General features: G+C 48.1%; 12 protein-coding genes across 12 annotated transcripts; 8 read left to right on the top strand and 4 right to left on the bottom strand.

Annotated features, from left to right (window-relative positions):
• Positions 1 to 795: 795 nt before the first annotated feature.
• On the top strand, positions 796 to 2,967 carry KY384_004856 (uncharacterized protein; the record flags this gene model as incomplete). Its single annotated transcript, XM_044813359.1, has 3 exons — positions 796 to 1,167; positions 1,612 to 2,605; positions 2,834 to 2,967. 3 exons carry the CDS (start codon positions 796 to 798, stop codon positions 2,965 to 2,967), a joined length of 1,500 nt encoding a protein of 499 aa, XP_044669637.1.
• A 1,467-nt stretch (positions 2,968 to 4,434) lies between these two features.
• On the top strand, positions 4,435 to 7,548 carry KY384_004855 (uncharacterized protein; the record flags this gene model as incomplete). Its single annotated transcript, XM_044813358.1, has 6 exons — positions 4,435 to 4,501; positions 5,372 to 5,880; positions 5,930 to 6,808; positions 6,857 to 6,964; positions 7,013 to 7,259; positions 7,313 to 7,548. The coding sequence occupies 6 exons, from the start codon at positions 4,435 to 4,437 to the stop codon at positions 7,546 to 7,548; spliced, it is 2,046 nt and encodes a 681-aa protein (XP_044669636.1).
• Positions 7,549 to 7,607: 59 nt separating this feature from the next.
• Positions 7,608 to 9,351, top strand: KY384_004854 (uncharacterized protein; the record flags this gene model as incomplete). The annotated part of the gene is made up of 3 exons (XM_044813357.1): positions 7,608 to 7,781; positions 8,068 to 8,716; positions 8,771 to 9,351. The coding sequence occupies 3 exons, from the start codon at positions 7,608 to 7,610 to the stop codon at positions 9,349 to 9,351; spliced, it is 1,404 nt and encodes a 467-aa protein (XP_044669635.1).
• Positions 9,352 to 10,022: 671 nt separating this feature from the next.
• KY384_004853 (uncharacterized protein) lies at positions 10,023 to 11,346 on the top strand (the record flags this gene model as incomplete). The annotated part of the gene is made up of 2 exons (XM_044813356.1): positions 10,023 to 10,968; positions 11,051 to 11,346. The coding sequence occupies 2 exons, from the start codon at positions 10,023 to 10,025 to the stop codon at positions 11,344 to 11,346; spliced, it is 1,242 nt and encodes a 413-aa protein (XP_044669634.1).
• A 379-nt stretch (positions 11,347 to 11,725) lies between these two features.
• Positions 11,726 to 13,269, bottom strand: KY384_004852 (uncharacterized protein; the record flags this gene model as incomplete). The annotated part of the gene is made up of 4 exons (XM_044813355.1): positions 11,726 to 12,466; positions 12,517 to 12,681; positions 12,737 to 13,014; positions 13,065 to 13,269. The coding sequence occupies 4 exons, from the start codon at positions 13,267 to 13,269 to the stop codon at positions 11,726 to 11,728; spliced, it is 1,389 nt and encodes a 462-aa protein (XP_044669633.1).
• Positions 13,270 to 13,538: 269 nt separating this feature from the next.
• KY384_004851 (uncharacterized protein) lies at positions 13,539 to 14,684 on the top strand (the record flags this gene model as incomplete). Its single annotated transcript, XM_044813354.1, has 1 exon — positions 13,539 to 14,684. One exon carries the CDS (start codon positions 13,539 to 13,541, stop codon positions 14,682 to 14,684), a length of 1,146 nt encoding a protein of 381 aa, XP_044669632.1.
• A 396-nt stretch (positions 14,685 to 15,080) lies between these two features.
• Positions 15,081 to 16,383, bottom strand: KY384_004850 (uncharacterized protein; the record flags this gene model as incomplete). Its single annotated transcript, XM_044813353.1, has 2 exons — positions 15,081 to 16,232; positions 16,291 to 16,383. The coding sequence occupies 2 exons, from the start codon at positions 16,381 to 16,383 to the stop codon at positions 15,081 to 15,083; spliced, it is 1,245 nt and encodes a 414-aa protein (XP_044669631.1).
• Positions 16,384 to 17,043: 660 nt separating this feature from the next.
• KY384_004849 (uncharacterized protein) lies at positions 17,044 to 18,555 on the top strand (the record flags this gene model as incomplete). The annotated part of the gene is made up of 1 exon (XM_044813352.1): positions 17,044 to 18,555. The coding sequence occupies one exon, from the start codon at positions 17,044 to 17,046 to the stop codon at positions 18,553 to 18,555; it is 1,512 nt and encodes a 503-aa protein (XP_044669630.1).
• A 1,192-nt stretch (positions 18,556 to 19,747) lies between these two features.
• On the bottom strand, positions 19,748 to 20,408 carry KY384_004848 (uncharacterized protein; the record flags this gene model as incomplete). Its single annotated transcript, XM_044813351.1, has 2 exons — positions 19,748 to 20,277; positions 20,327 to 20,408. The coding sequence occupies 2 exons, from the start codon at positions 20,406 to 20,408 to the stop codon at positions 19,748 to 19,750; spliced, it is 612 nt and encodes a 203-aa protein (XP_044669629.1).
• A 480-nt stretch (positions 20,409 to 20,888) lies between these two features.
• YPT7 (Rab GTPase ypt7) lies at positions 20,889 to 21,772 on the top strand (the record flags this gene model as incomplete). The annotated part of the gene is made up of 6 exons (XM_044813350.1): positions 20,889 to 20,918; positions 20,981 to 21,034; positions 21,089 to 21,184; positions 21,233 to 21,412; positions 21,466 to 21,613; positions 21,663 to 21,772. The coding sequence occupies 6 exons, from the start codon at positions 20,889 to 20,891 to the stop codon at positions 21,770 to 21,772; spliced, it is 618 nt and encodes a 205-aa protein (XP_044669628.1).
• Positions 21,773 to 22,104: 332 nt separating this feature from the next.
• KY384_004846 (uncharacterized protein) lies at positions 22,105 to 24,741 on the bottom strand (the record flags this gene model as incomplete). Its single annotated transcript, XM_044813349.1, has 2 exons — positions 22,105 to 22,593; positions 22,651 to 24,741. The coding sequence occupies 2 exons, from the start codon at positions 24,739 to 24,741 to the stop codon at positions 22,105 to 22,107; spliced, it is 2,580 nt and encodes an 859-aa protein (XP_044669627.1).
• A 627-nt stretch (positions 24,742 to 25,368) lies between these two features.
• KY384_004845 (uncharacterized protein) lies at positions 25,369 to 26,299 on the top strand (the record flags this gene model as incomplete). The annotated part of the gene is made up of 2 exons (XM_044813348.1): positions 25,369 to 25,416; positions 25,481 to 26,299. The coding sequence occupies 2 exons, from the start codon at positions 25,369 to 25,371 to the stop codon at positions 26,297 to 26,299; spliced, it is 867 nt and encodes a 288-aa protein (XP_044669626.1).
• Between the last annotated feature and the right edge of the window lie 504 nt (positions 26,300 to 26,803).

Below are 26,803 nucleotides of genomic sequence, written 5' to 3'. Positions count from 1 at the left end.
GGGTCTCTTTATTTCTTGCATTGGATTTGAAGTAATCGCGACTCATCTTTCGACCGTCTGCAAATGGAGTAAGGAGTGCGCATTGGATGGTGGCGAAGTCTTACGTATAGGCGGATGGATTACCAATGATTCCTTGCCCAAGCTACGAGAACGGAGCATGAAGAGGTTAGATCGCTAACGCTTCGTTCAGCAAGTATTCTTAAAATGTAGAGATCTTGAGCCCACGTTCTTAAAAGCCAAGTCTGGTATGCCGCATATGTGCCAGCCTTTCCTCGCCTCTCCAATCTGAGACAAAACCGCGCTAGAGGAGGAGTCTGGATGGATCTTCATCTCCCTCCTAAACCGTCACCCACCTAAAATTTTCATCCTTCCTTCGACCAAGGCATCAATTCTTCCCTTGCTCATCGACTGTTATTTCCATTTGCTTCGTACATTGCCTTTGTCCTCATGATTGCGCTGCAATAGCGACTAGGACGGACCCGCGCGCCGAGTCACGCCTTCTGCTGTCTTCCATTGCTTACTGATCGGGGGCTGGCAGCATTTTCTTGTACTACCGTATGTCTCGACTACTTCTGATCTTTTAATTGTTAGCTGACTTATCCAGATGTGCTGACGAAATATTGAAAGCGCCTTCATCGTCTTGACAATCGCCGCACCGGACGGGTTTGCCATCCCTTCACGGAAAGAATATTTCACATTTCCATCGTTCAGCCTTCGAAAACCCATTGACCTCATCAAAGCCAAGAGCCGTATGATGATTTGAATCGATTTGGGGCTTACGGAACAGTCAACAAGATGAGAGAAGTTAACTTTAGTATACCGAACGTCAACAAGGCGTCGGTCGGCATCACAACCGCCCTCTACGATCGGCGAGCACTTGATTGTACTTCTACACTTCCTTTAATCAATTCTTTGAATCATTTGGCATATCTTACCACATCCTCGGCTCGGATACGGGATATTCTGACGATCGATGGTGGCGTGGAACGACTAGTATGCATTCTGAAGCAGGGTCGCAGTCAGGAGATGATGGAGATGTGGAAGTGGAACCTTGCGTTCCAGTGCGTGGTCAACATTGGTGTCCGAGGATCAGAGAGTGTACGGACGAGAGTCGTCGAGGCGGATATGGTTCCTGTCATCGCAACAATTCTATACAATTACATCAAGGTCGTTGACACATGTCGGGAGAAAGCAGAAGCAGAACACTCTGCAGGCAGGCGAAGATCTCTTCAGGTCTCACAGTCTCGTCAGTCCTCGCCAAACAGCCGATCTCGCAAGAGCAACACGCGTCAAACGTTTTCGCATCGTGAAGGAGGTAGTACAGAGCACATACCGCTATTTCGCCGGCATGATCCTCCTCCTGCGATTGAGATACCCCCGGCCATGCCCCATTCTCAACAAAACTCATCGGATAACCAGGCTATGGATATAACACCCACACTGCCCTCACTCTCGTTAGCCTCTCCAACCGACAGGACACCGACTCGACATCATCACCACCACCACCACCACTCCCATCACCATCACCACCACCATCATCGTAGGAGTCAAGATCTCAGGCAGCCTACATCCGGCGGCATAAGCAACGGAAGTAGACATATTTCAATGCAGTCTCTACCGGCTGCTGTGCCGTCGATGGATGCTGGAGGTGGACTTCCATTGAGACCTGTACGTGATGCTGATCGTTTGCCGTCCATGTTACCACCATTGCAGACTGGCCAGGTTGGGCAAACGGGCATTACCTCCCAGCCAGATTCACCCACCACACCAAGCGCCCCATCAATTGAATCCATACTACAGCCAACGCGAAGTCGACGGCGGCCATCCGTACGACAACAATCCCACTCTGGTGACTCAGATGATACAAACGCGGATGAGGCAGCGTCGGAAGTCTCGGCTGCAAATGATAATTCTGACGAACCCATGATCGATATACAAACATCAGTCGACATTCAGGAAGGCGAAGACCAAGACGCAATGTTAGATGACGTGTCTGTCGCAGACACACTGCAAAATGTGTCCGACGGGCGAGAAACCGAAACTTTCAATATCACCCATCAATCTGCGAATGACGGCAGCATTATCAACGCTAACGTTACACCTACGAACCAAAACATTGGATTTCCGCCACCTACACAACCAATGGTTGTGGTCAACATGGCCGCGCAGGCCATGCCTCAAAACAGTCATGCTCGCTACCTTCTCGATCGGTCGGCTCCACCCGGTATACTGGCCGCAACCCCTCGCGATGAAGATGTCCTCATGTCGTTGCAACTTCTAGCCTACGTCTCCAAGTATTGCAATCTCAGGTCTTACTTTCACAATTCTCATCTAGTCCCAAAATTGAGACTCAAGGATGAGGTTCTCGAAAGTCAGAACAGTGATGACGCTTCTCCACCATGCAACGACGATAAGGATGAGGACAGCGATGACTCAGATGAAGAGTATCTACTCCCTGACGACTTCACTATATTTCCTCTTGTTGAGAAGTTCACCGTCCGCCATCACTCCCAGGACATGCAGCATTGGGCTGGTGTTGTAATGAGAAATCTCTGCCGGAAAGACGATGCACGAGGTGGCATCAGGCAGTGTGCATTCTATGAGTGTGGGAGATGGGAGCAATGGACGCGGCAATTCGCTAAATGTCGTCGTTGTCGCCGCACAAAATATTGTAGCAAAGAGTGCCAGAAGAACGCTTGGGTTTTCCACCGACATTGGTGTCAAGTGGCGTCGCCTTGAAGATCTCACCTGCCCGTTGCTGTTTCTGTGTACCTATCCGCGCTCTTTACGCTTAGCGGCATTCTCGATTAATGTTTACGGCATCATAATGGAGGCGTTCGGCAAATCTTCGCAATCATCTGTTTCCAGCCGCACAAACTCTACCCGAACATATTGATTTACCAAAACTATGAATATTTGTTAGCCTTGAAAATAGCTGCCTCGAACGGTCTGGCTCCGGCAAATTGATACCAGGAACACGTCCCGTACTCGTGTGCTGCCAGGCGGTTCGACTTATATTTGCTTCCTATTCCCCACGATCAGGCGCCTTTCTTGGATTATGAGACGCTATTGCTTTCAATAAGCTCTATCGCAGTCGAGATCGCCTGTAACTTCGCTGCTTGAGATCACATCACGAGCAATAGCTGCGACAATGCCAGCTTTATTGCCCGAATTTGGTATCGATCAATCCTTTGAGGCGTCTTGTATTTGTTCATAATGATCATAACCAAAGAATTCTACACCTTGAAACATTTTACTGCGTAAGGCTCTGATCTTGTATGCTTTATGTAGTCACCATTTCATCATTATGCATCGCTACGTTGTAAGTCGCCCTCAACCTCTTCCACAGATACTCTTCCGCTGTAATCCTTCCTTCAGTCCCCTTATCCTTTTTCCTTTCCATAACAACTTTGCTGGGGACAGTCTCAATTTCCGCATGATTCAACGGATGACAAAAGTATGCTATGCTATATCTGTCCCTTGTTTCTCCTTCCGGAAAAACCACTCGGTGAACGGTACTCTTCAACAAACCATTTGTCCAGAACTGCATCAGGTCACCTATGTTTACAAGGATTGGAGGAAAGGGAAGCTCGGAGGTTCCGGGAGGAACCGTGGGCACAGGAGACCAGGCTGAGGTAGGGGTGAGGATCTCAAGGCCTGGTTGGCCGGGGAGTTGGAACAGAAGAGTTATGGAGCCTGTGAGTTGGTGTTACAGCCTAGTTCTGAGGGATGGAGGGGAGAGGCAAAGGGCAAACAAGTGGATGGGTTACCGTAATCACTATGTGCGCCAGCGCGAATGTCGGTCGATCTGTCGAAAGCGTCTCTTTCGACTGCAGGATACTGTTCATGTGAGCTAGAGGTTGAGGGAGGACGACATCAGCCAGCAAAGGGGGTTAGAAGCATACATGAAGCCAGCGAAGCACCGTGCCAGAGGGGCCAGCAGCCTCATCATGCCTTGTAGCAAACCACTCTTGCCCACCAGCTTCTGGAGAGATCTGTTGGTAGTAAGCGAAGTTTGCCATGGGCTGTAGCTGTGGACGGGAGTGCTGACTTCAAACCCTAGTGCAAAGAGGCGAAGTAGCTTGCAGCAGAGATCATGACATCGCTTTTGAAAATCTGCTATATCCCCTTCGTGAGTTTTGAGAAGTGGAGAAAGTATTTGAGATGGCTGGCCGCCGAAAAATTCGCCAATGTTCATCGTCCTAAGGCACGCGGTTGGCCGACGTTCTGAACAACAAGGCAGGACAGGCATAAGTAGCTACTTATTTTGATGATTGTGATGGTGTTTGAGGGCTCACCATGGGCTTACAGCGAAGGTGAAATACAATGAGTGTGGCAGAGAAAGCGGTTGAACGATTAGAAGAAGAGGACACTAACTCTTTGAAGTCGCCTCGCTGCGTATGACTTTAGCGGGAAGATGTATAGACTCGCAAGATGATCAACGGCCAACCTTTTGGACCGTCGGATCTAACACTTCAGAATGGATTGCGGCCCATCCGAGGTTCTTGTACGGTCAGCGTTATTTGGAGATACAGTGAAAGGACGGTTATACGCTTGAGCCATGTTCACACTGCCTCTTCTCCTCTGAGGCGAAGAATTGTCTAGACTAAAAATCAATCAGATGAACATTATTCTTTCAATGACAATGAGAAGCTTTTGTACCAGCGCAAAACAATTCCCAATAATTTGTGGAGTGAAGCCAAGGTCTTGCGCCTTTAGGTACAGAAAGCCGTACTTTGCGGCAGCGTCAACAACTGTCTTACCAGTTTCGTTGTCAAGACTCGTAATGTCAATGATAGGAATGTGGAAGGACGGAGTATCGGAATCAGTGGCACTCATTTTCACAATTTCTACGATTGGCTGAGAAACCTAATGTTCAACAAGTTTGAGTCAAAAGACGAGACAGTAGTAACGAGTCTCATGGCAAGTTGTTGATGTAACTACCGTATGTCATTGCGACCTTGGCTGTCGTCGTATTGTAAATTGACCTTGAACGGGGAAAGATTTTCCTGCAAGACAGTATAATTAGGATACATGTATTTTACAGCGTAAGGTACATCATGGCCCTTGAGCTAATGGGCGGCCCGACTTAGCTCCCGCTGCGCAGCCTGTGAGTTTTGTCTGGCATATTTCCAAACAATGGGACCGTTAAGCCCACCTGAACCATTGCATCTTGCTTGTGATTGAGGCTGTGTGTAACGTGTGCTTCTCTACACTCCTTAATACTGGTCGTTGTATAATTCTCCTCTATTCGGAGTATGCCGTAAGTTCTCACTCGTAAAACATCGGCCGCGTATTGGGGGTTTTAGGAGAGCATGGGTGGTACGTTCGTCGCACGCCTATTTAGCACCTACTAAAGATTTCATCGCAGTTCGTTACTTTGAAGAGTGGATCGAAAAGGAACGCCTACTCAAGCATGGACCGCTGGAGTTCCTGAAAGGTTCTGTAATTGGCATAGACGCGGCTTACTTCGCCAAACAATTTCTGGTCGAACCCTTGCTCACTGCCTTGGGCGGCTCTCCAATTGCTTTGGAAGGCTTCACCAACGCAGTGAAGAATCTCAAGAATGCGGGTATCCGCTTGCATTTTGTCTTTAATGGTCTGCAGTATGCGAGGAGTGAGGATGCTTTCGCGACTTCCAAATCCATTAACAGTCAGAACAATGACGCTTTCACCGTGTACGAGAATCAACAGCCCGAAATTGCTCGACGTGCTTTCCAAAAGCTAGGTTCGTTTGCAAGAGATTTCCAACCTTGCGAGATTGTGACTCATCGTTGCATAGCATCCCAAAAGCTAGATGAGCATATGAGTACTTTGAAATTTGCCCTTCATGACATGGATATTCCTTTTACAGTCGCTCCATACAGTGCTCTTGCTCAGGTATGGTAAGAATGCCATAGTTTGTCAGTAAGCTGACCTATTTTTTTAGCTTGCTTACTATGAGAAGCATCCCAAACAGTTTGTCGATGCGATTTACGGGCCGTCCGAGCTTTTCTGCTTCGGCGTTGATAAAGTCATCACTGACTTTACCGATGTGCCCAAGGATGACTTAGACAAGGTCTCGATTAATGATCATTCTGTACCCTTGGAAAGGCTCCAATTTTGCTGGATTGACAGCGCCTCGTGCCTCAAAACACTAGGCAATATACATTTGCAGGTATTCACGGAAGCTCTGGTGTTAGCTGGCTCAGATCTTTTCCTCAAGACTTTCCCACCATTGGTCGAAAATGCGAACTATAAGCAAGCTGGCGTTATTCGTGACGCTGTTAACCTACTTGTAGCTGCTCGTGGAAATGTTTCTCAGGTTTGCTCGCAATATCCAGATGCGTCCTTGAAAGAAATTTGGCTCGATAAGTTCAAGCAGACCATGATAATCATAAAACATCACGTGATAATAACGGCCGAGGGCGAAGTCGAGAGCTTGGAAAAGGCTCAAGCTCCTATAGATACGCATCTTTGCATCGGTCTCCGCCTGCCCGAAGAGCTTTATATGTATCTTTCAAGGGGTCTGATAGGCACTCGTGTCCTAAACTGGTTGACCCGAGGTGAGATAGACGTGCCGACTCCCCTAGCTGGAAGCGATACAGCAATATGCCAACGCTTTGTGAGAGGCGAGCTTGGTCCACTTCGACAGCAAGCAACCTGTCTTTTGACAGATGGCCTTCACCGCTACTATCAACGAGCGGAATACAAAAGCCACTTTTGGTTTGACATGAATATTGAAGAAAAATTCAAGCCTGTGGATGTGAGCCCTTCGCCTAGGTCACAAGTCTCGAAATGGAACGTAAAGAAGGACGCATTGGACAAAGTAGGCGCAACAATAGTATTTTGAAGATGCGCCCTAATGATAGTTTAGGCAAAAGTAGGCGATGCACTGCCCGGGTCTCTCTTATTTGCTACACGGAGCTTGCAAGACGCAGAATATGCGAAGCAGACGATAACGCCAAAGCTCAAAAGTGATGAGGTAAGACGTCCCTTGGTTTCGCGCAGTGTCATTGCTCAAATGAACTAGGCCCTATCAACAGCTGATGAGGTTCTTGCCAACACCCTATGGCGTGTACTGCAGCTGCGCGACTTTGTGACTGAGTCGCACGAGCTTACACACTGGGGAAAGATTCTAGAGCGAACACTCTCAGCTGTCGGCGGCCAGGAGGATCTCCAACAAGCTGCCTACATAGCCATCGAATTGTTGCGATTCGAGGTTTTGAACCTCAATTCTTTATTCCTGGACTATCCAGGTAGTCCTGCGAGGGGTGGAGGTGAGTGTCTGAGCCGTGTTCATATATGTAATTCAAGTTTTGACCGTGCGTAGTGAACGACAAAGGGCCGTGTATGCTAGTCTCTCGAGTTGCAAGTCTGGGGCGCCTTCGTCACAAACCAAAAGGTTACAGTGGGCCCTTGAGCCGATCGCTACTGGCTTATCACTCGATTGTATCCGCTTTACAAACCAGCTTGCGAGATCTGCTGGAGACAGCAACGGTGTCTACGTTCCTTGAAGGCGGCTTTGCTAGGGAACGGGATGATTGGTTGGAGCTATCACGACGGTAATGAAACATGATTGATGCGTGACATGTCGCTAACCAAGGAACAGCCTTCCATTTCACGACATGTTCTCGTGCAGCCTGGGCATTGCTACTTTGAATTACCTTGACAATCTCGACATTCATGGAGACCCGACAGCTCCAACAACTCGAGAGCAAACTAGAAAGCTTGGACAGGAGTGGATTCAATATAGTGATTTTGAGGCGAGCCTTAACGACGCCTTCACGTTATGGGATGCGGTGAGTACTTTCGACTCCCTGAGCGAGTCGAGCATTCTAACGAGCCATTTCGCAGGTTTACCAGGGGGTGAAAGAGGCAGGAGATCTTCTGAGTGACCGGAAGATGTGGGATGATACGAATCAATGGCTATCTCAAAGGAGGTGACACCCCCAGAATATCTCATGGTCTTCGAGACAGGCGTCTTTTTGTCTTCCCTTCTGTTCCTAGAAAAAGTCCTGTGGACGACATGCTGTTTACCGTTCATTGGCATTTGTAAGTATTGGCAATTACGAAACACGCCTAAAGACTTCAGCCCTACGAACCGGAACCGCCAACTTGTCCTCAACTTTTCTTCGAGCTTTTGATCTTTTCCTTAACACTGTTCACCTCACGTCATTTCTTTCCAACGGCGGCAAAGGACTCCCCTCTAGTCTCATCATGGCTCGTCTAACCCATCTTTTGCTTCTATCCATAGGCGTTCTGGGCACGCATGCTAGATCCGCTGTTCTCGATCTAATCCCATCCAATTTCGACGACGTCGTCCTGAAATCCGGCAAACCTGCACTTGTGGAGTTCTTTGCTCCGTGGTGTGGTCATTGCAAGAAGCTTGCTCCTATATACGAAGAATTAGCTACGAATCTAGAATTTGCCAAAGACAAAGTCTCGATAGCAAAGGTTGACGCAGATGCCGAGAAGGATTTGGGCAAGAGGTTCGGTGTGCAGGGATTTCCAACATTGAAATGGTTCGATGGCAAGAGCGAGACTCCTGAGGATTATTCCGGGGGCCGGGACCTAGAGGATCTTCAAGATTTCATCGTGGCTAAAACCGGTATCAAGCTGAAGAAGAAGGCGAAGCCCGCTAGTAAGGTGCAGATGTTGACGGACTCGAGCTTCAAGACGGAAATTGGTGGGAATAAGGATGTTCTCGTTGCATTCACTGCACCGTGGTGTGGACGTACGTGCAGCTTCAGACGTATATCCTGTACCCCGAAAGTTGATGATTGAGTAGACTGCAAAAGCCTTGCTCCTATTTGGGAGACGCTCGCCCAAGACTTCATCGCTGAACCCTCCGTACTTGTTGCTAAGGTCGATGCCGAAGCAGAGCAGTCAAAAGCCACAGCCCAGGACCAAGGTGTCAAGTCCTACCCTACAATCAAGTACTTTCCCAAAGGCTCCACCACACCAGAACCCTATGAGGGTGGCCGATCGGAGGCAGACTTTGTTAATTTTCTGAATACCAAGGCAGGCACAAATCGTATGGTGGGGGGCGGTCTTGACGCCAAAGCTGGCACAATCGATGCGCTAGATTCTATTGTTGGCGCTGTCTCTGGCGAAGATCTTGCTTCGCTGTCGGACAAGGTCAAGAAGGCTACCAAAGGGCTGCAAGACAAATACGCAGAGTATTATGTAAAGGTGGCCCAGAAGCTGGGGGGCAACAAAGGCTACGTTGAGAAGGAGCTGACTCGGTTGGACGGCATCATCAAGAAAGGCGGGTTGGCACCTGAGAAGCTTGATGACTTAACATCGAGGTCGAACATTTTGAGGAAGTTCCAAGGCACGCCACCAACGACAGATGAGAAGGAGTTGTAGGAAATGATATAATGCTTGGCTGGAGTATTCCACCGGCTGAACTGTGAATGAGAGGATCATTTGGAGACTGAATATCCGTATCAAGGATGCTGAAGAACAAGACTTTCCCTGCAGTCAAAGTTCTTTCTATCGACCTTTGGTATGAGGTTTTATTTACAGCTCATGTCCCCGTCTTAAGGCCCACTGTTTCTCGTGTCATTCCCTGACTGTATCGCGGCCTCCATCTCGTCCAATCGTCTCGACATCTCGTCCACTGAGCCGGTGAGTATGCTGATAATCGCTCTATGACTAGAAAGAAAAGCATACATCTTTCGAATAAATCCGAGGACACTTTTGAAAACTTCGGACCCAGCTCATTCAGCAACTGATCAACAGCTTTCACTAGTTCGTTGGCACCGGTATCTTGAGTCTGCGAGCACAATTATTAGTACATTTTGAATTGTGGATGGGACCTTATTTTTACGTCTGCTGTGATCGTATCCGCCTCATGGGCCGACATGCTGTCTTTGTTGGCGCGGTTGGAGGCGGACTTGCTCTCTCAAGTCCGCACCTACATCGATTCAAACAGTGGTCGCGTCCGAACGCACATGTCATGCCAAACCCACTTTACATCTTGAAGACTATTAGATACAAGTTCCTGACATACTATAAGCTTAATATTGATCCACATAATGGTCAAAAAGAGCAAGCTCCTAGCAGCACTCGATGCACGAAAAGGACGAGACTTTCAATTGGAGAAGCAGCGGAAACAGGAAAAGCTAGCGAAGAAGCGGAGGCTCGAAAGAGTCGCAAATGGGGACAGCACTCAGGATGACGCAATCGAAAACGACCCTGGGTCTAATGCAGATAGCGATGAGCAGTCAGAGCCGTTCGGGAAAGTTGTGAGCCGTGCAAAACCCTCCAAAATTGGTTTGATGCTCACCCAGCAGGACGAAGTAACTTTCCCATTGAGCGACGAAAGCGAAAGTGACAGCGAGGAAGTGGAGGACGAAGCATTGTACTCTTCATCAGAGACGAGGGAGCCGAAGGGGGGCAAATCATCGTCCGCGGAGACTGGCCTTACAGTAGAGGAGAAGGAGGAGGAGCAGGAAGAGCAGGAGGAAGATATCCCGATGTCTGAAATCGAATCATTTGCCTCAGCCGATAGAGAAGACATCATTCCCCACCAAAGACTCACAATCAACAATACTACTGCCCTTCTCTCCGCTCACAGATCCCTTACGACAGGCTACCTATCTGTCCCCTTTTCCGTGCGTCAGACCCTCACTACCTCCTCTCCCGTCTCCATCGCCGACGCCAATGATGATCTCAATCGCGAACTCGCTTTCTATAAACAGTGCCTCGAGGCTACGACGGATGCTCGTGCCCTTCTCAAAAAAGAAGGAATCCCCTTTACCCGCCCAAATGATTATTTCGCGGAGATGGTGAAGAGCGACGAGCACATGGGCAAAATCAAGAGTAAGATTGTGGATGATGCGGCAAGTCAAAAGGCAAGTAGTGAGGCGAAGAGGCAGAGGGACCTCAAGAAGTTTGGAAAACAAGTGCAGATTGCTACGATGCAGGAGCGGGCGAAAGAGAAGAGAAGGATGCTCGAGAGAGTTGACTTGTTGAAGAAGAGTACGTGATTACTTTCTTACCCAAGTCATGCTAGGAGTGGAGAGGATGCTAGGGTTTGATTGCTAATGGTGAAGCTCTGTAGAACGGAAGGGAGCAGGTTCAGGCGCTACCAACGAGGAGGACCTTTTTGACGTTGCCTTGAATGACGCAACTAAGGAACAGAGAACGTCAAAGCAGGGCATGAATGGCGATGGTGCACCACCCAGTAAAAGGCGGAAGAAAGATGCGCAATTTGGCTTCGGAGGCAAAAAGAGGTTCTCCAAAAGTGGAGATGCTGTGTCTACAGGTGATATGAGCGGATTTTCGGCAAAGAAGATGAAGGGCCCGAAAGGAAAAGCAAAGCGGCCGGGAAAGAGCAGGCGGGCTAAAGTGTCGTGAAAGATGCGTCAGTATACTCATGACTAGGAACAGAAGATACCTAACCTCGAAATGCTCGAAAAATCAAGATCAGCAAGGCGACGTCACCTCATCACTGCATAGATAATGCGACATGTTCTCAAATTGAAGGCATTATGCTCAGACCGAATCCTGAGACCCATGGGTATCATACAATCACTTATCCATCCATTTGCTAACGGTAGCTCTTTCGATCAGTATTTCTTCCGTATCGGTGCAACGAATTGGCGCCCTGGGCTGTCTGGCTTCTCCTCACCTAATGCAGGCGCAAAAGCCTGCAGGCGACGAACAAGGTTGCTATTTCAACTTAGCGATCTCCCTTTTTCGCCACCTTGTCAGGGAAAGAGCCAGGTTGGGAAACTTACTTCACAGGCAAGTACGGTTTACTTTCATCCAGCGCCAAATCAATCTTTTCTTGGGCACCGATCTTATGTGATTTGAAATGATCTCGTATCTTCTTCCTATTGGCAGACGCACTGTGGACGCGATGGCCACAGCCTTCGAAAGTACATGTCCAGAGATCACCCGGTCCTTGTGGGTCTAAAGTCGGTAATTCGTGCTCTACTATTCTCAACTCAAGAAATTTCCGAGGTATGAATTCGGGTGGGGGCGAGTCGTCATCGTGTAGGGGACGCTCTGACGGCGGATTCGTTATCCGGTTCAAGTGGTTGCCGTTCTTGATTGTGATGATCGGAGAGTCTTCGACAGTCGGAGTCAATGCCTCATCGTCGTCATCTTCTCCAGCATCATCCGCACTGAGTGAAGGCCAGTCTTTTCGTGATAAGCCTTTAATCTTTCCCGCTGCTTTCCGCCCTTTTCGAGAGTATTTGGTACCGCTTGGGCGGAGAATTGATTTTCTCTTTCGCGAGACACCGCTCTGAGCCCCGAAGCCATCGTCATCTGATGTCGTAAATTCCGTAGTAAGCCTCCCAACAGGTGTGCGCTGAAGAAGCAATTCATCCTTCCGCGGTCTACCTTTCTTTCGTTTTGGCATTGTCTCGGCCGTGGGAGGTGATGTAGACTTTCGCTTCCTCTCCTTCGAGATCACTGGATCTGGCGGGATAGTCTCAAAGACACGTGAGCTAATACGTTTGACGTCGTCCTTGCGCAGGTAAGCCAATGTAAAGGAGACGGATTTCACAGAGAATTTACCGGAAATTGCCCATTGAAATATGCGAAAACTGCACTGTCTGTCCACTGTATACCCTCTTGTCCCTCCAGCATCGAAGTGATGAGAAAGTCTCGATGATTGTGGAAACTATCTCTTACATCATCAACGTCCGCAAATCGTGCCGGATACTTTCCGGCAGTATGGTACTAGCGGAGTGAACATTAGAGATTTCCTGGAAGGTCGATGCTGAAGACTCCTTACGTCGCTGAATAGCCTCCGTACGTACTTCTCAGCCTCAGTGGCGCTATACTTGGTTTTCCTCGACCGGCGCACTTTGTCCGCAAGGAAGTAGATCATAGAAGCCTCAACGCTCATCTCGTCTAGGACAGGCTTATATGAGGGTACGGTTTCCCCGATATCATACCAGCCAGCTTGGCCAGCAGCCCAGAAGCCGTATGTCTCATCTTCAAACTCAGCAAAGGCAAAGACCGTCACGTTCGATAGCTCAATTGTATGCTTTTTATATTTCTCATGCCTCACTGCGTTCTTGTTCAGCCGAGAGAAATGCTCTTGCTGTCGACCCACAAACCGAGATGAGCCAACTCTTCGTCCACTTCTTCTAATCGGCCTGAGACCTTCACTGGATTGCCCTTATGTGCTGATAACAGGCTCACCGGCTCGCCCGTTGCTACGGACGTGATGTTGGCTTTGGTAAGATAGAAGGTGGGCCAATCGTCCGAGCATTTTAGACCGATGTCTTTCGGCTGCAGGACAGCGTCTTCTTGCAGAGGCATTGTGAAGATACATTGAATCGTGATATTGGTTAATGAGTTATTGAGGAAACGCATTTCTGGGCGCGGTTCAAACGCGTCTACGGTTAGCGTCGGCCTGAAAGCCATGCCCAATTGACATTTTCAGAAGCACTTATCAAGTATCGGTGGGTCATCATATGTTCAAGAACGCTGATACTGCAATAAAACGTCTCGTATCCTCGCAATACTCATGGTATCTCGGCAGAAGCGGGCTGTCAACCATGACAATCCAATCTTTCCAATCTTCCACGATGCCAAAAGTTGATGGCCCGATAGTGGAAGGCATTTTTGCGATTAACAAGCCATCCTCTCTATCTTCTGCAGACGTGATACGCAGACTGCAGCGGGTCTTCAATCCCTCTAAGCTATTCGCGCCATGGATGGGAGCTGAGGAGACAAAACGATCATCGGAAAAGAAGCATCGTGGACGAACCCGCAGCAAGCGTGTTCAGGTCAAAATCGGTCATGGCGGGACATTAGACCCGATGGCGACAGGAGTTCTGATATTGGGTATCGGCAAAGGGACAAAACAATTGCAGAAATTCCTTGAATGTACAAAGACGTATGAGGCTACTGTACTGTTTGGGGCAGCTACTGATACCTACGACATACTTGGGAAGGTCTTGAAGCGGGCGCCGTATGAGCAAGTGACACAAGCAAAAGTAGAGAAGGCGTTGGAGACTTTTAGGGGCAAAATCATGCAGAGGCCACCCATCTACTCAGCGCTGAGGATGGATGGAAAGAGGCTGTATGAGTACGCTAGAGAAGGAAAAGAGATTCCTAGACAGATTGAAGAGAGACCCGTAGAGGTCAAGAACCTTGCCATGGTCGAGTGGATGGACGCTGGTAGTCATCAATATACCGTGCTGGAAGAAGAAGCTGAAGGCGAAATCAAGGAAATCGCGGAGACAGTTTTGCATCTTGAGAAGAACCTGGCATCGTCGGAGGCAGAGAACAGAGATACTGAGGGGAACGGCGATTCGCATGGCTTGAAAAGACGACGGTCACCTGACGATGCTGCAGACGAGGCACTCGAGAACAAGAGGCCTGCTCTTTCGCGGGACGCTACAGATCCGAGTACTTTGACGTCTGGCGCACTTGCTCAACGAGGAGATAATACGAGTGGTGAAGTTGAACCATCAAGGATGCCCAAGAGCGGTCCACCGGCGGTCAAGCTCCGCATGACTGTGACCTCTGGCTTTTACGTCCGTTCGCTTGCTCATGACCTGGGAGAAACAATTGGCTCTCTAGCGTGCATGAGCTCGCTTGTACGGACGAAGCAGGCAGATCATGAGTTAGGAAAGAACGTATTGGAGTTTGAAGACATTGAGGAGGCGGAAGATGTTTGGGCTCCAAAAGTGAAGAAGTTGCTCGAAGAAGTCAATGATCCGGGCTGATGATTTGACTTGCAACGGCAATTGAGCCGAGTATCACTCATCTCTTGCCAATGGGCACGATGACTGCTCCAAGGTCAGAATGGAGAGCAGGTAGTAATGTCTGGAGGGGCTGTAATTGCATGCTTTTTATGATTGCACGCGCGAAGGCCATACTCTGTTCCCTGGATTACCCATACCAAAGAAGTATAAGATTATTGCAAGTTACGAAAGCGGTGGCCCTCCAAGGCAAGATTGAACTGTCCTGCATGCCGTTTGAAACCATTAGCAAATGATGGTTTGATAGACAGCCTGCATCCCAAGACAAGCTTTGTGCATGGGTTCGATCTGTACATAGAAAGACAATTCTGTGCTAACACTTCTATTAACACATATCTAACAAGCAAATATGTGAGCATTTCACTGCCGCCAAGGATTCATCCTATCCCAAATTCTCCACGCAAATGCCCATGGCCCCGTCCGCGGATTCCGCTCGGAGGTATCCTCATGAGATTTGTCCTTGCTCTCGTAGTTGATGAATACAAAGGACAAGAGCACAATAACAGCCCCAATCCAGTACAAGGCGCTTGAGGTTTGACCGTTGACAATCATTTGGCCGAGCAAAGAGAGTGGTATTGACAAGCTCAAACCTACAGTCACGACTAACGGCGAAGTTAAGAGAGTCGAGTATGCCCAGCAAAAATCGCCCACAAGAGAAGTAGCAGAATTGACCATGACGATCGTAGTGATTCGCCTTGTGGGCGGTAGCTCAAAGGTCTCGATTCCCGTGAAATGCACGAGGAAGAAGCCAGGAAGTAGTGTGACGAGGTTGAAGAGGCCAACAAAGCCAAAGAATAGCGGCATGTCAACGCGTCCTTCGTCTCCTATCTTCTTCTTCATAAAGGTCGTGTAGATACCGTACAGGATGGCGCTACCAAAGGCAAGGGCATCGCCAATTGCCAGCTCTTTGCGTGACTTATGGGGGAAGTCGCCCCTGTTTTCATCGGTTTCACCTGTCAGATCCACGCTCGAAATGAGGATGATACCCGCCAGAGACGCTAGAGTACCGACAAGCTTCTTTAAGGTAAATTTCTCTACTCTCAGCATGGCGCCAAAAATCAGAGTCCATATACCGCTAGTAGATGCTAAGACGGTGGAGCTAGCGACTGTTGTGTATTCGAGGCATGCGGCGACGAAGTAGTTTGCAAGAAACCAAAGTATGCAGAACTCGAGACTGAGCCAAGCTGTCTCACGTATGGACAAACGATCTGATGTAGAGGACCTGGAAGACCCTAAGCTTGTCATAGAATCATCAACCAGTAAGCTGTCTTGTGGGGTATAACCATTCGTCTCCGGGTTACTTGCTGGTTTCGACTGTATCAGATGCTCATCTTCATCACCAACTGGGGTGTAAGCCGCACTCTGCTCGGTGCCTTTGATCGCTTCGCGCACCAACCCCTTGCCGGACCATAGCCGCTTCAGAAACACCCAGACAAGGAAGCAGGTAAAGAAGGATGAATTCACATAGGTCACGAAATAGGGTTTCGAATACGAATCGTCCGCAAAGATGGTCTATGTATAATTCAGTGAGTGGAGCTTTCCAAAAGCGCTAGTCCTCGTCTATACATACGCTCGCGAGGAAATTTGAGGCAGTCCAGAGAATTACAGTTGCGAGAAGCAGGATGATGCCTATCGTATGCCTCGCGAGGCGCTTCACTGGCATCTTCGAGCGGGTGCTTTCTTTTATGGATGATGGAATTTGTAATATCGAATCAGATGATCGTCTGTCCACGTCAAAGCTAAGACTATTTCGTTGTCTGTTCGTGGTGAAGTCGTCCGGCGGGACCGGCGAAAATTGAGCGCTCATGGTCATCCACTGCAGGCCGCTCTCATTGTTAATTCAGGTATTCCAACATGCTGCAACGAGCATGCGAAACACTTGGAGCTTTTCCAAATACTTCCCGATGTGCTAGGCACTTCGATGGGAGCTGACTGTGAGACTTTCCCTTGGAAGGGGCAGTCGGGGCAAACGTAGAGGGTTCAAGCAGATGATCTCGGTTCAGGAATATTGTCAACGTCCAAGCGTGCTCCCCTGTCCTTGTATAGTGGTCTTCTGAGGAAAGAAAACTAAGTCCGTTGGATGCTTGCATTAATGGAGTTGCAGCCGGTAATCTTTCTGCCAAGAATATTTAATGCACAGCCGTTATGCGGGTTGTGCAAGTCATCATGGGAGGGCATAAACACCGGAAACAGTGACAGTCTTACAGCATTGCCTTTTGCTAAAAGTATGATTTTCCTCATTAACAAGAATATGTTCGCTCATTTGCTTCATGATACACTCATTTTCCCAAGTCTCTCGCATTGCATTTCCTAGCATCCACCAATGGGCTTCTTTGACAAATTACAGAAACCTGGGCACACCGCCTTGAAGCAACAGAAAGGCGTGAGCCATACGGAAACCAGGAAAGATCTGAACGTCACCAGGAATCCATATCTGAATCAGATCCAGAAAAAGCAGATCAAGACAATAAGCAGACTGACCCCTGAACGGCATTCTCGACACTCCACGCCCGATCACAGCGCGAAGCGGAAAAGTTCCAAGCCGAAGACATTGACTCCCGAGACAGGCTCGAATTCTCGCAAGAGGGCTTCCTCAACGCCTCAACGACAGGACTGGGGCAGCGATGATGAGGGTTCTGATTCAGACCTCAATGAAGTAGCTAAGCGTGTGAGGCGAAGCACCACCATCGAGCCCGATCCGAAACGTCGTATTCAGAGCAGGAAAGCGTTCTCGGACGAAGATGGTGGCAGGTTCGATATGGTACATGCTGCGAACATTGCGAGTCTAGTAGATCCAAAGAAATACCGAATAGCATTTCCAGACTTCCTGGACGCAAAGCAAATACAACTACAGTACCCTTCTGCTTCACAACAAGAAAAGTACGAGCTTGTTGTAGCGAATTCCGACGATGACTTCAAGGCACTAGAGGATATTCGAGAAGTCATAGAGGTCATCATCGCCAAGTACTTGCCCGGTCATGTCCAAGACAATTTGAACGACGAAAGCACAGGCTTAGTGCGAAGAATCAAGCGAGCATCTCAGCGTTTGGCCGGCAACGAATACATAGCCCTCATCAATGAATGGAACGAGACCCTCAACACATATCGAGAGGATGGTACGATAGAAAAGAATATAAGCGAATGGAAGACTGTCGACCTTAGTCTCTGCGAATTTATTTTGACACAGGCGTATGCGCGTACAGTATCGCTGAAGGTCGACGGGTTGAGAAAATACAAGGCAGGGGAGAACAATGTATACGGCGAGTTGCTGCCCAAATTTGTCTCAAAAATTCTCAGAGAGGACACAAAAATGAAAGCGGATCAAGTGTTCATTGATTTCGGCTCCGGCGTTGGTAACGTAGTCCTTCAAGCCGCACTCGAGGTTGGCTGTGCAAGCTGGGGCTGTGAGATAACCGAGCACAGCTGTGAACTGGCTGATCTCCAAAAGAAGGAATTTGAGGCACGATGCCGGCTTTGGGGACTCTCTGCTGGAGAAATCCATCTAGAAAGGGGCGATTTCCTGGCCAACGAAATTTTGCGGGAAGTTCTGCCCAAAGCAGACGTCGTCCTAGTCAACAATCAGGCGTTCCAGCCTGAACAAAATGACAAGTTGATTCACCTCTTCCTTGACCTCAAGGATGGAGCTACTATTGTGTCGTTGAAATCCTTCGCTCCCGTCGGGCAGAAGAATAAGTCCTGGAACTCAGGCGCGATCTACAACATCTTTGATGTTGTAGAAAAGCGCTACTATGATCATTCCGTCAGCTGGACCAATGCCTCAGGTACTTACTATGTCGCTAAGAAGGACAGCAAGAGGATGCGGGCACTAGAATGATGCATGCAATGGTGTGACCTTGAAGCTGGTGTTACGGAAAAGATTTCAAGGAAAATTCATGAATTGGAAATATTGAGATGACAAATCTAAGGTGAAATATGCCGTGAGATACCCAAGCGTGATAAAAGATAGCGAAGCGCTGCTTAGACGGCCAAACGACTTTGGCCCTCGATTCCTTTCAGAAAGCCTATTTCATAATGGTTTTCAGTCTTTCCTGTCGTGATTTGACGCTCAGTCATCTGCCGGTAGGATGAATACTTGTTTTATGCAAGCTCCCTCTTTGACGGCAAGAAATAGCAAATAACCATGCAAATGCCCTGCACAATCCCTAGGGCAACAAAAAATTGCAAATTACCTTTCCTCCGAACAAAAGTTCTCCGGCTAATCATCGAATGTCTTTAGGCGCGTCAATTATTGATGCTTGTTTGAGAACCATCGTCATTGAGACGTGGAAGATATCTTTTTGATCAACTGTTTTTGACCCGAATCTGAATGAGTTCCTAGCGTCACTCCCTTCTTGGCTGCGTCACGTTCCGAACGCTTCTCCTTCAGGCCCCAAAGCTGCTTGACCATGCACAAGGTGGCTTAGAAGCGTACGTCATTGAACAAAACCTTCCAAGCCTTGGGAAAAATGCGTTCTCGACGGGATGTTCGACAAGTATGACGGCGATTGACGGAGAGTCCACGAAAATGTTTTCACTACTGTTAAACACCTGCTGGGCTCCAATCTACCCCTAGCTCCCGGGGTAGGGAAGACAACGGTGCTGATTCTGCTTACTCGGCGATCTGTGGGAGAGAAACCCTTTCGACTGATGAATGTTGGAGGTGGTACAGCGGAGGTGAAAAAAAAGGGAGAAATTATCATTATTTGAAGCTTCCTCACTTGATGTTCGGCTTCACTACGCGGGGCAAGTGGTAAGTGTATCGCAAGATACCATGTTCATTCAAAGATCTCAAATCTTTCCCTGCTTTAGAAAGCCCCTTGAAAATGGGATGCAGAGGAGAGGAGGGGAGGAGAGGATCGCACGCTTTGCTTACGTGCACAAGTGTTGTCATTTCTCAAGGCGATATAATGTCGTGCACGACTCTTCCTAGGCAGTCAAAATCATTCAGCGTTAGGGAACGTACGTGCAGATATTTGATCATCCAATGCCGCGACGGTAAGCAAGATTCCACAATCACAATTAGCATCTCACGAAAACTTCGAGTTTTCGTTCATCTTATCCGCTTCCTCGCCCATTCTTCTCATCCACCGTTCCACCAATTCTTTATTTTCCTTCTCCAATCTCGAAGCTCGCTGATCAGCCAGATTAAGCTGTAAAGTCAAACTGACCGTCTCGTCATGAACATCTTCCAGCAATTTTGCTTTGCCTTTAATCTCCTCGCGCCTATCCTTGACACTTCTTGTAAGAGCATCACTCTCCCTTTTCAACTCAGCAATGCGTTTTGTGTCAAGGCTAGACTGGATTACGAGCTTCTGAAACTCATCACTTGTGGACTGGAGCTTGCTCTCTAGCAGGCCACGACTCCGCTGCGCTTCAGAGAGATCCTGTCGAAGTTTAGCGAGTACATCTGGTTGAGTAGGGCTCGCTGAGGGAATTTTGGCATTTTGGGAAGCTTTGCGGTCTCCCAGTTTGGGTGTAGATGAGGGTTGTGGCACGGGCTCTGGCTTTGCAGCTAATTGAGCTTGGAGAGCTGCAGTTTTGTCCGCTATTCTTGCATCTGATGCTCATGAGCGTCTGATGGATATTAACGGCCGATGACGAACAACTAGTGTACAGAGCCTCGTTGGCTTTTTCATGCTTATCCCTTTGTCTTAGACCTCCTAGATACTCCTCTCTCCACGACGGCATTTTCAATATTCAAGTAGTGACATCGCATGCAAAACAATGCCTCTTGTCAATTTGCAAAGACTCTCATATGGTAACGCATACTCCTTGGTGCTCTCTCTTGTCAAGCGTAAGTTTTACAATTTAACGCCTGCTCTAATCTGACAATGGAAGAGTCCCGTTTTCATTCAGTCTGCCTAGCGTTTGCGGCGTTTAGCGCGGCAGCTGAAGCCTTGGCGTGCATCATTTGATAGCTTGATAGTATTTCTACTGTATAAATACTCGTACGAAACTTTCGAAATTTGTATCATATTTCATGTTTTGTTAGGATCCTGCAATGAAATAGTGAGCGATCTTCACGGAGATTGAAAGCGACTCTACCATTACCTTTGTCCGCCACGCCTTACTTGAAGAGGCAACAAATCGCCTGAGCCCCGTTGCAGATTCCGTTACAGTGTTCGTACACCCATAGCATCAGCTTTTGGTGATCATAGAGTCCACGGGATGGCGTCGAGAAAAAAGGTCCTTTTGAAGGTCAGTGAATTGGAAGATGGGCCTATACCTTTACGGCATGATCGCTGAAGGTCTACTGCCAGGTCATCATACTTGGCGATAGTGGTGTCGGAAAGACGAGCTTGATGAATCAATATGTGCGCCACTACTATGGCCCATAATACTACATATTATAACTAAGAGACTTGTAGGTCAACAAGAAATTTAGTGCTAGTTACAAAGCAACGATTGGAGCAGACTTCTTAACGAAAGAGGTGCTGGTTGACGATCGCCTGGTGACGATGCAGGTATGCATTTTAAAGGCTTGAAGTAAGACAAATCTGATTCAGAAATAGCTATGGGATACCGCAGGGCAAGAACGATTTCAATCATTAGGTGTTGCATTCTATCGAGGAGCTGACTGCTGCGTTCTGGTCTACGACGTCAACAATTCTAAGTCTTTCGAGACACTGGATGCATGGCGAGATGAATTTCTCATACAAGCAAGCCCAAGGGAACCCGATAACTTCCCTTTCGTATGTGGGCAGGGCTGATTTATGGCGATTCGACGTGCTGATGGGGGTGGTAGGTTGTTATCGGGAACAAGATCGATGTCGAAGAAAACAAAAGGGCGATATCAAATAGGCGGGCAATGACGTTCTGCCAATCGAAAGGTAATATACCGTATTTTGAGACGAGCGCCAAGGAGGCACTGAATGTAGAGCAAGCATTTGAAGGTAATCTATACGATGCATACTTCTCCTTGAAAGTGCTAACGAGACCAAGTCATTGCAAAGAATGCACTAGCTCAAGAAGAATCTGAAGAATTCAGTGGTGACTTTTCCGATCCTATTGATATCAATCTCGACAGGGGAGGCGATGGATGTGCCTGTTGATTTTTGCAGTGGTGGTTGGTCTTGCCTACTCATCGCATTTAATGAGAGCATTGTTCAAGAGTGATACATTTGGCGTCTATGGGACATTTCGGAATATGTTTGATAGAGATACACAGCATGGCATTAATGACGAACTGTCATTCGAGTTGAGGGACAGGGGCACTGACAGATTTTGTAAATACAGGACCCCAACGCGGGGAAATTGCTTGCAGATCAAAGTCCATTCCCGTTGTTCACAAATCTAATGAAGTTTTAAAGCGCTTTCCATACGATACGTCGCGAAGACGCCTCGCTTGACGCTGGAATTGCTAATTGGATCGCATACGTGCTTCTCACAGCTTCGACCTGACACCTTCTAATCTAAACTTGACGTCTTTCAACACTTTACTATGTGGCTTCCAGTCATCAAACTTGTGGATTAAGTCTGTGGTCTCGCTATACAATTCTGTCCGCACGAAATGCTCCTCCAATAGTCCCCTCATGGCGAACGGCAAGATGTAGGGATTCTGACCTGACGCAGAACCTTCACCCTGGACGTGTAAGGGTATTGTGCCAACTAATGTCGTAGCTAGGGTATGCTCGATAGCAAGATGATACACAGCTTCATCTTCGTAGATGCGAGAGTGGCCTTCACCGCTGTAAAGGCTTCCAGCAAGGGGCGAGCTAAGCTCCCGGATGAGTCCATGGTCTGAGATACCAAGGTTGCGAAGTTTGAGGGCAAATCCCACTAGATGAGTCAAGAAGTCTGGGGCATGGACCCGGCCATCAACGAAGACGGCCCGATAGATGTTGGGATGGTGAATAGTACCAAAAGTAGAAGACTACAGTTATGATCAGCAGATGTATACATAAAGCTGATGCGTGGGAGAAAGTCTGACCTCTAAAGACACAAGCTGGTCATCGATACTCCCCACATAGAGAACCTTCACTCCAAATTTGAGAGCACTGGCTAGTGATGCTTCATAGTCCTTTGAAACCTTGCTATCTGGTCTTGCGAATTCGAAGAGCTCGAGAGCAGTCGCGCCAATCCAGCGATTTTTATAATCGATGAAGGGACCCTGATTGACACCGGCCATAGCACACACTCCAATACGAGCAGACGAGACGCAGCCAAAGGAGATGAGCTTTGCGACTAGCATTAAGGCCACCGGGCAACCTTGACTGTGACAAGCGACAAAAATAAAATCGGCTTTTCGAATCTTATCGATCCAATTGAGCAGCAAATTCCATAAGGTCTCGATCCGGTAGGCTATTTTGCCTTCACCTTCCAATGCAACCTTGTCAATTTCACATGAATAACCCTGAGCTTGTGTCCAATGTTGGATCGCACTAGCACCCATATTGGCGAACTTCAAGGATGTGCCTGTGGGTTGTCCTAGAAGTGAGCGGACCAAGGGAGTCGGAAAGAAGCCATGCACACCAATCACAAGGGCCTTTTTGACTTTTATGGGATTGTTCAGCGGTTCAAGATGGCGAGGATGATTGAATGGAGCTGCAAAAGGAAGCCATTGACCAATTTGCTGTATTAAGCTAGTTTTATTCGTGGTTCCGTAAGTACTCAAAAAGGAGGGAAGAAGTAGGTTGGGCGGCTCTTTTTTGGCTTGACTTTCGAAATCTTTCACTTTCTTACTCGCTTTTCGTACAACTTGTCCATTCGGCTGCTCAGCTTCCTTGATGATTTGAGAGGCCTTATCTGGCTTGCTCGTACCATTTGAAGCTTCCAAGTTTGAAGCGTTTTGGCGTTTTTCAACTTTCACTGGAATTCCTTTGGCTTCGTCAACAGTATCCTTTTCAGGCTTGCTTTGAGAAGGCGATCCGGCTAATGCAAGTTCGCCAGTGGTGTTACCAGGTTGCTTAGTACCAGTCTCTCTTGTCCAGAAAGCCCAACTGGAAGCCTTCATTGAATCATCGGCATCGGCAGTTGACGGGTTTTTTGGTTTTTGGTATTCATTGTTACCTTCTGTTGTTGAGGCAACCTGAGTCGGACTTTCCACCTTACCAAGAGCATTTTGCGGAGTGCCTGCCGTAGTGGACGCAGAGCCCGTCGGGGTTGGAGTTGTATTGTTACCCCACAGGCCTAACCATGACCGTTTTCGGTCTTGACTCACGCTTGTAGTGGTCTCAGGTTTTGGTGGGGTAATCGAATCCTGCCTCAAATTGGGCTGTGCTTTCGAATCCGCGTCATTTTGTTGAAAAATTCGAGGTGGGTCATTCCAGCCTTTAGCTTGAAAACCAGGTCCACTTTGGCAACTATCGCCTCCATCATCCAAGGATCTGGCTTGTTCTATTTTAGAAAACCACAGAAGCCAATTACCTGATTCACGGCCTTTCTTTGGCTCGCCAGAAGACCTCCTTTCTTGGTCGTTCGGAATGGCAGATGATTTCGCATCTTGAACTGTGACCTCATTCACTTCGGCATCTCCAGCAGCTGTGTTTTTAGCATCGCGCTCAGACTCGGCATTGATCTTCGCCGTGTCGACATGTTTATCGTTGATGCCTACGTTTTCAAAGAGACCCTTCGCCGAAGTTCCACCATTTGCGGTGACATTGAGCCTTGTAGTTTCTGCACTGAGAGGTGACGGCTTGTTTATTCCGTGTGACGCCTGTCGTCCGAGCGTGTTCCGTAACGGTGTCGATGGCAACGGAGGTGTTCGAGCTCTTGCAGATGCTACCACCTCTGAGGCTACCGCTGAGATACTTTCTTTTGCTACTTGTGCGACTGGTGTAGATTTATTTCCACGAGGCCAACTCCCGCCGTACCATGACTTGGCCGATTTCGGGGTATTTGTTCCACCATTCTCGGAAGTTTTGCGGTATTCTTCACCAGAGGTCGAGTTAGGGAAGCCACTTATAAGGGAAGCACTAGTCTCCTGTTCTGATGCCTTGGACTCCACGTCTCCATTTTGAGCGGTGGGTTTCGCGTCAGATTCGTCTTTGGGGTTCGGTTTTGCTCGCTTTCGCGGTCCCATGGAATGCAATTCGTATTTGGAGCCGGAGAACTAAATGGCCCGCTGAATTTTAGAACCCTTTATGGTCGTGATGAGGAGCGAAATAGTCTTCGTGAGGCAGCGAATGACGGTAGTGGTGGTAGATAGGGCATTGCCTAAATTAGCTGCAGATCGATAACGGACCGATCCGTCCGCCGCAAGCTCGATAAGGTAAGGTAGAGCCGGGCCTTAGGTTGCCAGCAGCATGAGGCAAGTTAAGGACTACCTTACACGTCACCATGGGGTAATGTCCGGCAGTTGCAACGTCACTGAAATTTGCTTCGCGCGTATGCCCCATGATTGAATCTCGTTGCCCCGCCTTGGATCCCTTTTCGGTGCTACTCGGTGTGGATACACGATCGCCAATTTGGTGTCAGATCTTGATCCACCTCTCCAGTTCCTATATAGTTTATCGTTCATAATTTGATCACTTTTTTCTTCAATTTGGTCAAGCACTAGCATACGTTGGCTGGATCTGCTATATCGTTTGCATTTATTCGAGCTATGTACCCGTTTCAGAAGTCGTAGCAATTTATCACCCCCTAATTGATTTACAAAGTCACCCGCAAACTCCTGATAGCAAAAAGGAGGAAGCTTCCAACTTCTAATATGGCGGCGGTTGAACCAACCCAATTGTTCTTTGCATACGCTCACCGGGTATAAATTTTTATCTCCACCTAAAATTTCCCTTGCAAGACATGTTCTAAACTTGTTTCTACAGACTGACAACTACTGGGCATCTCGATACCTCCTCACCTTTGCTTCCGTCGATGTCTGTAGAGAATGGTGGGGGCTTATTCAATCAGAATATCCGGACCAAGCTATCCGGCTGGGACCCCAACTCTTCTCGTTTCAAGGGGATAATTTTCCATCTAAACCTTGCACAAGCAAAAAGTTCGAGCATCTGAATGCAAAATGGTTTTATACCCAATTTGGTGATGCTACTGGTACAGCGGGAAGGCATCAGGATATCGTGCCGCTGCAAGATTCGGACGGTAACGTTATAGGAGGAGTCGTAAACGGCAGCGGCGGACCGGGGCCCGAGCAAAATGAGGCAGCCAAAGGCTTACATGGTATAGACATTGGGGCTTTGGCAGATAGCCTCCAAAAGGCACAAGGCGTAGCTGAACAGAATAACGCCCAAATCGCCCAACTTACAGACAATCATACCAAGAGCCAAGAGCGTATTGAACGAATGCAGGACTTAATCGAAGGGAATGCACAGCAGTTGAAGAAATTGACCGAGTCGCAGGTCAAGGCTCAGCAGCAGAGTAAAGTCCTCTTGGACGAGAATGCGAAGCTCTTACGCGAATTGCAAAAAGTACATTTTGCCCAAAATCAGGCAAATGGCAACACCGACCATAATGATTTGTCGGAACAGCAGGTGTCAGCCCAGGGGTCGCCCCAGTGTGCCCATGACGTGCATCCGCCGCCACGCAAGATCGACAAGCACTTAGTAGGATATGCCTACGGGCACGACGCTTCGAAGCGTGTGAAAGGTGCGAAGCGATCAGAGCCATCGAAAGTGACGCAGCATTGAGATCGCTTGGAAAAGCTGGGAAGGACGAAGCCAGAGATCTGGAGATCGTATATTGTTGAATATCAAAAAGTTGAATGGCGGGGTTAGCCGCAGTAGCACCTTGAAAGAAACAGAAACCAAGCAATATACATAGATACATGGTTTCTCACATGATTTGAAGCATGTGCGGAAGCTAGCATTCGGTTCACTTTCGAGCATGTGCTCAACGCGTCTGTGATTGTGATCCGTGGTTTTAAAGGGCAAATGCTACACGTACACCCCAAAATGCTACCTTCACACCCCTCCTTAGAACATCACAGCTCTAGGGGGGAGCCCCTAAACGAAGTTTTTGGTGTCGCAATATTTTTATGCTCAAAAGTAATTCTTCGCACTTAATTATTTGGGATAATATAATAGATTGCTAAAACTGTTAGGTATCTTCATACATTCTATGCAGCTCTTCATCTTTTCTCTTCAATTCCAATATAATCAACAACCAAACTCCTGTATTTACATGCGTGTTGA

This window comes from Bacidia gigantensis, assembly GCF_019456465.1.
Source record: "Bacidia gigantensis strain McMullin 20006 chromosome Unknown contig_244, whole genome shotgun sequence".
In the NCBI taxonomy this organism is placed as follows: Eukaryota; Fungi; Ascomycota; class Lecanoromycetes; order Lecanorales; family Ramalinaceae; genus Bacidia; species Bacidia gigantensis.
Note: the sequence above shows the minus strand (reverse complement) of the source record. Positions and strands in the feature narration are given on the sequence as shown.